Source organism: Sapajus apella, unplaced genomic scaffold (assembly GCF_009761245.1).
Source record: "Sapajus apella isolate SASKATOON/1434 unplaced genomic scaffold, GSC_monkey_1.0 scaffold84, whole genome shotgun sequence".
In the NCBI taxonomy this organism is placed as follows: Eukaryota; Metazoa; Chordata; class Mammalia; order Primates; family Cebidae; genus Sapajus; species Sapajus apella.
The window spans coordinates 4,656,403-4,668,459 of NW_022437024.1; the positions used below are offsets into that span (position 1 = coordinate 4,656,403).

A 12,057-nucleotide genomic window follows, 5' to 3' on the forward strand; every position below is an offset into this window, starting at 1 on the left:
CCCAAAAACAATACCTCCCAATACTGTTGTATTGGGGATTAAATTTCAACATGAATTTTGGAGGGAGGGAACAGAAACAGTCAAACCATAGCACTCATATGCCTAGGTATTTTAGGGCAAAGCATATTTTATCTAAAGGATCTATGTTTGCTTTTTATTTGCGACTGCACTCTGGTGCCAATGAAAAATGACTTTCTTAAAATTTAAAGCAAAGTTTGATTCCAGCCTAAATTTAATCCACTCCATTTTTAATTCTTAACTTGTATGAGGTAATAACGCACCCAAAGCAGAGTGGGGTTTATCAGAATGCACACATTTTAAACCTCTAGCCTATCTGTATTTACAAGATGAAGCACAATGATTGCATAGGAGATATTATATTCAGATAAATAATGTGTGTTTTAATATTGGCTGTGTGGCTGCAGACAAGTCCACAAGAGTCTTGAAGCTCTTATAATTTATGCTATTATTAAACCATCTAATAATTTTCCAAATTAGTCTACAGTGAAATAAAAGAAATTCAGAATTTATTTGAACATTAGGGTTGCACTTATGATTTCATAATGAAGCTGAACTTAATACTAAAAAAGTGGGCATGTTAAGATTCTTTAGGTATTGGTAAAAGATTCTTTAGATATAAATCTATTTGCTGAGAAAACTATGGATTTCTATGGGTAGGCTGATGTTTGAGTTTCTGATATGTAAGCTCACAACCATAAGTATGAAATTCTATTGAGTCCTTGAGAAATTCCCCTTGGATCCATAATTCTGGCAAATTCCCAGAATGGGGAATTTGCTCAGTGTTAATATATCAGTGTTCATGAACCACTCTTATAAAGGCAGGTATAATTTTATTGTCATATGTATCTGCTGCCTTTGGGGAAGATATTTGTCACTCACTTTTAGTGTGGCATATGTTTTTTTATTTTTATTGTTTCTTCCTATTTATGGCATGTTCCTGTATATAATATATACATAACATATCACATGTACTCTCTCACACACACACACATAATATATTATATATATATTATATATATATGACCTATCTTTTGTTTTTCTACAGACCATTGGAATTCATTCAGAAGACCCAGCTTCAGTTTGTGTTTAATTTCTGAATGTAGAACAGGTAATCATTTACATAGAGATCAAAAACACAAATATATCTCTACAAGGCATGTTATATGCTTCAGATTACATATTAGATGATCTACCTCACCTCAGATTTAATTCCAACTTGATGTTACATTTCAGAATTGAGAATACTAATGTGCTTTTATCAAACAAATGTGCAACTGAATGAATGAGTTATTCAGGCTAGATGTTTACAATTCATGGTTTATTTCTTTTGGTGTTTACACAGTTCCTCCTATCAAGTATTCTACGATGGGTACATACTGTGATGTTTCTTGGGAAAATGTATCAGTTTGAGAGCTCTATTTAAAAATAATTTTTCCTGAGATAATTGTACTTGCAATGAAAGTAAAGGGATCCCTGACTTGGTTTTAAGTTTAGCAACCACTTTGGTTTCAACCAAAAAAAGAACTTTATATGACAGCCAATTATTAGAACCAGTTGAAGTTACTGGTTATGTATAAAGGGACCTACACTGGCTGTGTCTATGTCATAAAGGCTTTTAGCTGGAACTTGAATTTTTATGTTTTTATTTTAAAGAGAAAGGTCTTGTAGTTATGTGAATCTATTTTATCTACATTTCAATTTAAATGTTATTTAAAAACCAAGATAATTGCTACCTACTGTGTTGTACACTTCTGCTTTGTGTAAGCCTTAATAGCAATCTTAATTAGGCCAATTTTAGTCACATTAATACTTGTGTGTGTCAGCACTAACTACTGAATACCACATACTGCAGGATTTTAATTAATGCTAAGGAAAGGAAATGCTCATAGTGTAAACATTTTGAACTAAAAAAAAAGATAAAATGAAGTAAACCCAATTATGACAGAGGATAAATTACAATAATATCATTAGTTCTGGATATTTAGTGAATTAAGATTGACTTAAATAGATAAATCCACACAAGTGTAATATCAGGAAAATGCAGTCCTTGGTAAAGCACTCTGAGCCTATGTAGTCTTTGCTTTTCACAGTCTTGGAAGACTTAGCAATTTTTTTTTAATAGTTGGTACCCTGATATACTTTTTGACCTCCATAGGTGATGAACTCAGGAATGTTGTATCTTGAATCAGAAACACCTTTGTCATTGCATTGTTTATGAGCTAGACAAAAAAAATAAGTTTATTTTTCCTTTGTAAATTTCTAGTTTGACCAACTGGGTAAGATTTCCCCATCTCTCACTCTTGGTCTGGGCTGTGACTTTGTATGTCAAACATTAGGCATTGCCATTGACTTTACCATCTGCCTCCTTAAACATGACAGTGCCTGGAAGGGGAATTCCTGAATGTGGAAGAGAGTATGAGAGCCTAAGGAGTAACTGCCCATTGTGATGACAAAGGGAGTTTTTCAGTTACTTCGTAGTGCTAATTGGAAACATGATTAAGGATGCCAAGCTGGCATCAATACATTAACTTCTATAATCTAACAGCTACATTTAGCTGGTAAGCAGAATAGTAACAGTAATAATAATAAGTTATACCCTTAAAATTAGAAAACCTGTTCAAATGACACTATCTTTGTGATCGCTGATCTATTAAATGATAGCTTATCATGAAATTAAATGTGATTTGTGTATAAAGGTACCTAAGTTCAAATTAGGAACTCATAAGTTCATTCATAATTCATATATTCATCTACTTCACCCATATTTTCAGGCACTTGAGTTCAAAGTGAAAGGTAACTTTACTATGAGACTAATTCAATTATGTAAATCAGTATCAAAAAGTACCCCAGATTGGTACTTTTATGTCTTGATAAAACTTGTTAGTCTTTCATAATCATAATCAGAATATGGAAAACTTAAGGAAATGACTAGTTTAAAAGATGCATATCATCACGCTTTTATAGTCCCATAGCAAAACATATACAAATGAATGAATGAATGGAGTGTGGTTCAGAAACAACTGAAGTCAGTATTCTGTACCCAGTGGAACATAGCTTAGTATCTTTTGAAGTGAGTCTAGTTTTTCCTTTTTCCTGTGCAATAGGTCTTGTTACCAATTTTGAAGGGAAATGTTTAATTCATTAACAACATCAAACAATATACTAAATAACTCTAACTTTTCTTAATCCAGAAAAAAAATACCTTCTTTAGGAATAGGTATGATTTCAAATATGTGGGAGTACAGAATTGTCCAAAAGAAAGTCGCTGAACTTTAAAGTGAATTTAAGACTTCTTATTCTCAGGAAGAATTTATTTTATCCACGTTGTATAGGACATTTTCCTAAGGTATCCAAAATTTTAAAATTTGTAGTAATGAGGATGATGTGGAAGCTCAGATTGGGATATTTCTTGATACTCTACAAAACTGCCAAGATTTTTGTTTCACAGTATGATTCTCCTCCATTTTGTCCTGCACGCATTTTGTTTCAATCATGGACTTGCTAGGGGTATATACAAACCATGTCTTTTCTTTTTTATCTTCAAAGTACCCATGCTAATCCTGGACATTCACCAAATATGTGCTGGCTTTTGGATTTCTATATTGGCAGACAGAAAATACTTTTTAAGACTTGAGAATGGATTGTCAAGACCTATTAAGACTTATAGTTTGCTAAAGCCTATTACAATAAATAAAAATGGGGTTACTGGCTTAAGAAACACATCACAAAAGGTTATGTACTGCAGTCCTCTATAATTGAAGATGATAAAATAAACTAAGGTGAGTTTAGTCACTTTTAGTTCTAACCAAACAAACCCACCCCCATGAAGTGATCTTGAGTGATCTGGGAGATAAAGAACAGGAAACACAGACGATGAAATGTAACTTCTGTAAACAGAGAAGCAGCAAAAAGTATCTGTGACTAGAAGACTGTGTAGTCTCCACAGATTATTTCAAAGGAAGAGCTTAAGAATAAGAGCAGGTTAAGTGAGAGAAGAGAATCTTCTATATGCCTGACCTTGACTATTTCAATAGAGTTGTTTCTCAAGTAGAGGATAAGATGTTAGGTTACCATTGCATATTACTTAAGAACTTCAAACTCCCTTTGCTTTCTGTTTATGCTCACCAAACAATTAAATATGCCCCTTGCACATGATGACTCATAAAAATAGCTAATATTTATAGAGCTTTTGCTATGTGTTTGGACTACGTTCTGGGCACTGAGTCATCCTGAGTGATTTCAAAAGTTTTACAGAACAAAAGGATCCAAAATTTATCTAAGGTATGTCCTTCAGTGAAAAAAAAAAATAAGCAAACTAAAACAGGAAAGCTTCGGTGGCTTTTTCAAAGTCATCAGGAGCAGTTCAGTGGCAGAGTTCTCTGATTCTTAGATTGAAACGTTTTACCGCACCTGCACTTTTGTCTTGTTCCCTGAAGGTGTTGAGGGAAGACAGGCAGAGGAGAGTATGATCAGAATGGATTTTCATCCTTCTCTCCCATTTCAATCTGACACATTTTATATTATGGCCTATTGATTATGTTCTGAGAATAATGTCCTAAATTGTTTCACTTTAAAATATGATTAAAAGCATTATTGTTATACCACTTACTATTTAATAAAGTATTGCATTGAAGTTGTAATTTATAAAACTAACCCTTAATCAATTTTTTTACTGATTCAGAAATTAAAGTGATCTTTTGGAATTCATTAACTAAGATTCATTTAACTAACTTAAAAATATGTTTATTTTTAAGAACATATTTGACATTGACATAAGGGATAAGGACTGCCTGACTTTAAGGACAGGTCATTTGATAGCACTGGAAATTTCACCATCTCTTTATATCTGGTGTGTCTTCTGAGGAGACATAAATATAAAAGGATGGGAAGAAGATGGGACACATGTCTGGCTAGAGATTTGGGAAGATGGATGTTATAAGTCACAAATTCACCTTCTTTCCAATTTGTCAAAATCTGACACTACTCAGGAGCATATAGCTAGTTCAGATCTTAGCAGAGTGTTGTTTTAAAAAGTTTCAAATGATTCACAAGAAATGGTTAAGTTGTACTTACTGATGCTTGCCGACAGAAATGGTCCATCTCTCTTACAGGGAAATAGGCAGGTGCTGAAATACTCCAGAAAAGGAGCTAAAATTAGTAATGGTAGGATGCTGATGGCATTCATTACTGCAATTGGCAGAAGAAATCCATCCAAATTCAGGTTGGAATTCATGGTTTGCAGATAATATCCTGAAGGAATCTATTCGAGAGAGAAACAGCCATGTATTAAGACAGTGTTTTAACTTTGAAGAAAGCATCAGCCACCAGATGCTTGCATGTACCCTATGATAGATGAACTGGATGTTCCCTAGTTTTTCAAGGTTCCAGTTATGAGCTGATAAAGGGTCTTCATCTTTGGTGGTAGGAGCTCTATCTAGTCTATTGACAATAGTGCTGATTCTTCACGGAAGACTCTATCGTTAGTTAGTCTCTCTTAATTTTTCTATGAAAAGTAATCATGGCCCCAATTTTCTGCTTAAGATGACACATAAAAAACCAAATAACTTAAATTCTGCCAATAAGCAAAATAACTTTTCTTCATGAACATTAATACAAAACCAGTAGAAAATATTAAGGATGTCTGTTTTTACCCTGATGGAAAAAAACTAGGGCTAAAATAGATTCTTTAAAAAGCACCTAGTTTGGTGGCAATATAGAAATGACTTTTCCTAAGAAGAGGGGCCCAATGGACACATGTTAATTGCTGTAGGCTCTTTGTGGGGGCTTTCTAAGAGGGTTTGTTTCTAATTCGAACTAAGTAACATGGGGAGAGAAAAAAAAACCTTCCTGTGTCTTTGCCCTCCCTTCAAACTAATTACGTGATATTAGAATTCCATAAAGGAAATGACATGAAAAAGATTTGCATAATAAAGATACAAAATAATAAAAAAAAGCAAACCTGTGCTCCACCCCAAACCCTCAATGTATTGCTAGAATTTATTCATTTAAAAAAATAACCCCAAGGCTAACTAAAACTCTAACACTAATTTAGAGCTTCTTAGTGTATACCAAGCCTCTTGGCAACCTGGTGTGATATTAGAACCAAGGGATGATGTCACACGAAAGGAGTGTACCTTTACTTATCTAGTTCATGAGATTTGTTACAGCTTCATTATGATCATCAGTAGCTCAGAGTGTTTCTTTAATTCCCAGTGGTACACAAAGCTATTGAGTGGCATGGAGAGAAAGTCAACCAAGTCTCCTTGAAGGATGAGTCCTCCAAACTCTTCTAGTACAAAAACTGCATTAGGAACCCTGCTTTACCACCATCCTGGGAGAGCAGCCTCATTCAGATATCCTGATGATAACTTCTCATTTGAAACCTTTGCTAACTCCTTCTCTTTACTCAATTGTGCAATTCAAGAGGGTATATGGAGAATCAATGTTATGGTGTCAGTACAGCTGTTACCAAGTCCACCAGTTACAAAATGAGCCTATTGCCATGTTAACTGCCCAAACACACAGGACAAGACCATGTTTTCACTGAAATTCTTTCTATAGAAAACCTGTTCTTGTGATCAATTATCTTCCAGCTTTAATTTGACCCTTAGCATAGTAAACAAGGATTGTTTTGGCTGGGTACAGATGGCAAGAGTTAAATGAACATTAGTTAGTTCTGCTGTACTTCAATAAAATTATTAAGTATGGATCCCCCATCAGAGGAAAATGAATGATGTGTTTTAACAAAAAGTGCTGGCAGCGGAACAACTCTAAGACTGAAAGGCTCCCAGCACAACTTGGAAGTTTCTGTTACTGATTTCAAATGAGAATTATTGTTAATAGGAATAAAGTTATTATCGGCATGAATCACAGACACAGAAATCTGTTAACTTAATAATGTGGCAAATGTACTATTAATCTTTAGTGTAGCAATATTAATATATTGCCTAATCTTAGAAAAGGCTCCAGTGTCTTGAAAGCTTGAAATCATTCTGCCTCTGCCTCAAGTTCTGAAATCATCCCCCTGTAAAATTTTAAATACTTTTATTTCATCCAAGCCTATGAGTATTCAGAAATAATTGCTGTCAATAGAGATTCATTTTCACCTTTCAGTGGCCAGTAATGTCAAATGGCAACCTCATCAGCCATAATATCAACATATTTTAGAGGTATGTCTTGCAACTGAAGGTCAATAATGGCTACTAAATTTAAAATATGTATGAAATTCTATGATGTTTTATTCTTGGTACTTTGATTGCCTTTGTACTGGTGACTATTTCATCTGGGAGCAAAAACCTAACCCCAGCCTATACTATTGGAAATTCCTCTGCCTCCCTGGCGAAGTATGATCTGAGCATTTTCTTTGAAGTTTCTAACATAGCATCGCTGTATATAATTTTGGAATCTGTGTAGTTTGTATCTGGGTTTTTTAAACCAGTGCAAGAGTGGTATCGAGAGTAATAAAGCATGGCCCTTGAAAACAATCCTGAGTTGGGATATTGCTCTGCCACGCACTAGCAAGGTGACTGGGAATAAGTTGCAAGTTAGTTTCTGAGCCTCAGATTTAGGAGAATAATAGCAAAGTAGCAAAGTATGTAACAGGAGATTAAATTACATACTGTGAAGCTTTCTTTTAGAAGTTATGACATATAACAGGTGATTAGTAAGTATTAGTTTCTGTGCTTTGCAATAAATTGGGCATCTAGACCTGGTGAGATGCTTAAAAATTAGTTTATCAAAATGTATTGTAATTTATATTAAATTAAAAAAAAATGACCATGTGCAAAGAGGCTCAAGCTTAATGGAAAGAAATATCAGGATTCATTGCATTATGAAGGTAAGGAGCTGGTAATCTGTGCTACACATAAGGTTTTGAGGTTAGATATGGACCATGTAGTAATTTTGTACTCTTTAGCAGTTTCTCCATTCTAAGATGTTTCATTACATCATGCTTACATATATGGGCAATATTTCTGTTGTATTCTGTTCTTGTGCCTACTGCTAATGTAGAGTCAAAAGGGAGTTTGAATCTCCTAAATCAGACTAGCTGTCATGCATTATTTAGTCTAGAGGTCAACAAACTTTTCTGTAAAGGGCTGGATAGTAAATATGTCCACATATGAGTTCTGTGGCAATTACTCAACTCTGCTATTTTTGTGCATAAGCAGACATAGATATGACAAACCAAAAAGCATGGCTATGTTCTGATAAAACTTTATTTATGAACACTACAATTTAAATTTTATGTAATTTTCATGTGCCAGGAAATACTATTCTTTTTTGATTTTTTTTTCAAACACATAAACATGTAAAAACAGGATGTACAAAAATGAGTAGTGGACTGAATTTGGCCTGCAGATGGTGGATTGCTAACCCCTGATTTAGAGGGGCAGGCACTGTACTGAGAGACAGAGGTTAGATTCTGCTTTACCTTGCACTACTATTAACTGTGACCTATGGCATTTCACCTCTACCAAAAGAAACTCACTTAATTTTTCTGAGCCTAAGTTTCCTCTTTAACAAATAAAGTAGTTGATGAAGTTAATCTCTAACTTTTGTTGCAGCTCTATTATTCTGTGATTTCTAAATGTAACTCCTTACTTAGCCTTCTAAATTCCAAGTTGGGGGTTAGCAATGAACAAAGTCCCAGATTTGTTCAAAGACTTTTGTAATCATTTATTTTTCTCTATAAATAAGTTAGCCTTTAACCACATTTAAAAAAATTTAAATTTTAAAATCACATACATCTAAAAAAGATACTTTAGATTCAGTGTTTTCCCTTGATTTCCTCACAGCACAGGAACTAATTCCCCAAGGAACTAATAGAGTAGGTGGGGAGAGAATCACTTGTTCATTAGTACTTACATTTAAGAGTACAGTGGAGGCGGTACTCAAATCAGTCAATTTAGCTACTTGTTAGTACCACTTTCTAAAGATTCAATGAGAGAGGAAGGCAAAACCTTTGGCTAAAGGGAAGTTTGGTAATTGCCTGCAGATCTGATATGTTCCTGCACTGCTCTTATGCCTTACTATGCACTCTGAAGCACTGACTGCACCTACTGACAGACATTTATAGCTCCACAAAAGAAACACATCCCAGGGTCTCCTCAGGTGTGCCTCAGCCTGACCCCTCTTAGCTCTGGATATCAGAGCCTGTAATGATGAGAAGCTTCCGTGGGATAACTCCCTGCCGATGTACATGGAAAGTGCTTGTTGGGGAGAAAATTGACTTTGACTTGTACAGTTGACATGCAATCACTTTCCTGTTGTTGGGGTGGTACTCATTGTGGGTCCTTACCTGCATAATGCACATTCTGTATAGGAGCTGAAAAATGAAGAGAGGGAGAAGGGTGAGGAAAAATTTTGTGTCTTCTACATGGAGTTTACTGTAGCAGCCACCATTGTTTTCTTTGGCGTGGTCTAACCGGCTTGTCACATCTCTATCAAGATGGCAGTATTGCAGATGGCATGTTTTCAGTGCACTAGCCCACACCCCAGAGCTTGTCAGGAGAGAACCACCTGCAAGTAATTGGAGATATTATGTATTAGTATAGGAATTGTTCTCCAGTTTTTCAAGGTGATAATCAGAAAGACAACAATTCAAGGATGCAGGGCAGGGAAGTGAAGTGAGAAAGTTTTAGCACACAAGGGGTTGGATTCAAATCCCACACTTCTGACAGGGATTCTGGCACCCTGATGACCAGCTCAGGGTGGCACCTAGCAGCACCTAGCAGTTGATGTAAAAAGTGAAAAAGGTAAGATCAGTGAAACATATTAAAAGGGTAAGAAAGGTGACAAAATAATACACCAAAGTGAAGGACTTCAGAATGTCTCAAAAGTCTCTAACTTTAATGCATTAATGACTATAATAAACTGAACTTTCTTTAACATCCTTAACACAAAGAACTAGTACTATTTTTTCATATAAATTATTATATAAATAATCCCCATTTTACTTGGCAGGTAGAGGGTGGTTTCTTATTTTGACATGGAGATGAAAGGAAATGTTATCTCTGCTTTGACTTTATCCTTGGATTGCAGAAATAAGGTTAAACTTTGAACTCTCTAAATGACTTTATACATGCTGGTAGTGTCATTAAGAGTTCAGATTAGATTAGTTGGTTTTTGACTTTTCCAGTAGTTTCTGGTAAGTTTAGATGGCTGTTGCTGTACCATGAGAAGCACTTCATTGCTTCAGATGGCAGCAGTCACTTACTGCTAGTGATTTGCAACCTCATTGTTGCCTCTTTTATGATCTTTCAGTTTCTACCTTTTCTTTGACTCCGTTAGGATTTCCTGATAAAATGACAGATAAGAGACCCCCATTTAGATAGCAGTTCAGCTGTCCTATCTTGATGGGTTACAATTTTTCATAGCACTCCCTTTGACCAGACAAATTCCCCTCAAAAATTATGTAGACACCAAACTACTGTTGCCAGATAAATGGCATAATAAATGTGAAAATGTTTGAGTTTCTCCAAAGAAAGCTGCTATAGACACTCAAAGTATAGTTTGAAAGTTATTTTGATTGTGTTCAAGTTTCCTGTAATAAAATTCCAGATAAAATGCATTCTAATGAAATTCATTTATGTGCCATGGAGTCTTGGTTTTTATATTTAAATAGAGAATATGTATGAATATATTTTTATGGCTATAAAGTGGTTATATTGATTTGGTCTGGTCTTCTCTTCAAGAGTTGTAATAGACCCATTATGTCAGCCTTTGATTAATTGAGGAAGCTGGGGGCCTGGTAATTGAATATGGAGCCTTTCACCTCTAAGTCACTGAATCAAATCCAGCCCAAATTGGTAGTGACCAAGAATGATTACAGCTGTGGCTCTTTGGTGGCCTTTGTGAAGTGTGTTTAGGTCATCTGGGAGTATGTCGGGATACTTGCTGACAGGAGACAGACTTATAGCTATGGGCACTTTTGCCTCTTCTTAGTCACTATTGCCTGAAGTAGATGAAATCCCAGGGACTGGTAAGGCCAAGAAGACAGAAGCACCTGTGAGAGGCCAAGATTTGTTTCTTTTAGGAAATAAGTAATAGGGACTGCTCTTTATTATTAGAGAAGGAACTGCTCTATTATGAGACTTTCCTAGCTATTTCAATTAGTTGACTTAAGGTTTAAATAAGATGAGAACTGAGAATGTGCTGATGAACTGAATTTGAACAGGCCTGGGCTGGGTGACTTAACTTTAACTTCCTGACATTTCCTTACAATCTTGTCTCTGTTACTCATCAACGTGTTCTCTACTAAAGTCTTGCAGAGCCTTGGTGTGTAGATAGTAGGGTTATTTGAACACTGACCCAAATTACTTTATGCTTTCAGATAAGTTTTATTATTAAATTATAAGTACTTGCAGGATGAAAGATTATTTCCAAAGATGTTTTCCCCAGTTTCCCCCCAACTTTTAAAATTCAGGAGTTTGTATGAAATACAATGTATTTTAAACTCACTATCCCTTTTTTGTATAAACAATCACTATTTGTGGCAAGATAAATTTGAATCTGCTTCTAATACATGACAAATTGATACATGCACTCTTATTAAACAATTAAATATTGCCATTATTTTATTTCTAAAGAGAGGTAGTTCAGATTAGTGCTTCTCAAACTGTGTTAAAAATCAGTTTTTTAAAAAAATTTCTCTACTATCATGGTCAATTCATGTGTGAAATCCAATAAAAATGAAATATCTAAACATAAAGACATACAAAATATAAACCCTGATATTTTTATTATTAGATTCAACAGACATAAGATGTAACTTTCTATATGTTTTCTATAGTGTCTATAATGTTTCTATATGTTTTTTCTTAGTGTCTGCCTTTATTTTGTTGTGTACTGGCAATAGACAGTTCAGAGACCAGCACTGCTCCATGAACCAGGCTTTGTGTAGCACTGGCTTCAGCTGAATATGTAATTTGAAAGATGAACTTGTTTAAACAAATAAAATTGTATCAGATACAATGATATGAAGCAGCAAAAGCAAAACGATCAAGAAACAAGAAATGATAACATATGAATGAGGTC

The 12,057-nt window shown here is 34.9% G+C and overlaps 1 protein-coding gene across 1 annotated transcript in view; it reads right to left on the minus strand.

Annotated features, from left to right (window-relative positions):
- Positions 1-12,057, minus strand: part of SLC15A5 (solute carrier family 15 member 5) — an 89,091-nt gene that overhangs the window by 53,611 nt on the left and 23,423 nt on the right. Inside the window, exons 4-5 of the mRNA XM_032253753.1 lie at positions 9,320-9,540; positions 5,095-5,281 (exon numbers count right to left, since the gene is read on the minus strand). Coding sequence (XP_032109644.1) covers positions 5,095-5,281; positions 9,320-9,540 — 408 coding nt within the window. The remainder of the gene's footprint in view (positions 1-5,094; positions 5,282-9,319; positions 9,541-12,057) is intronic.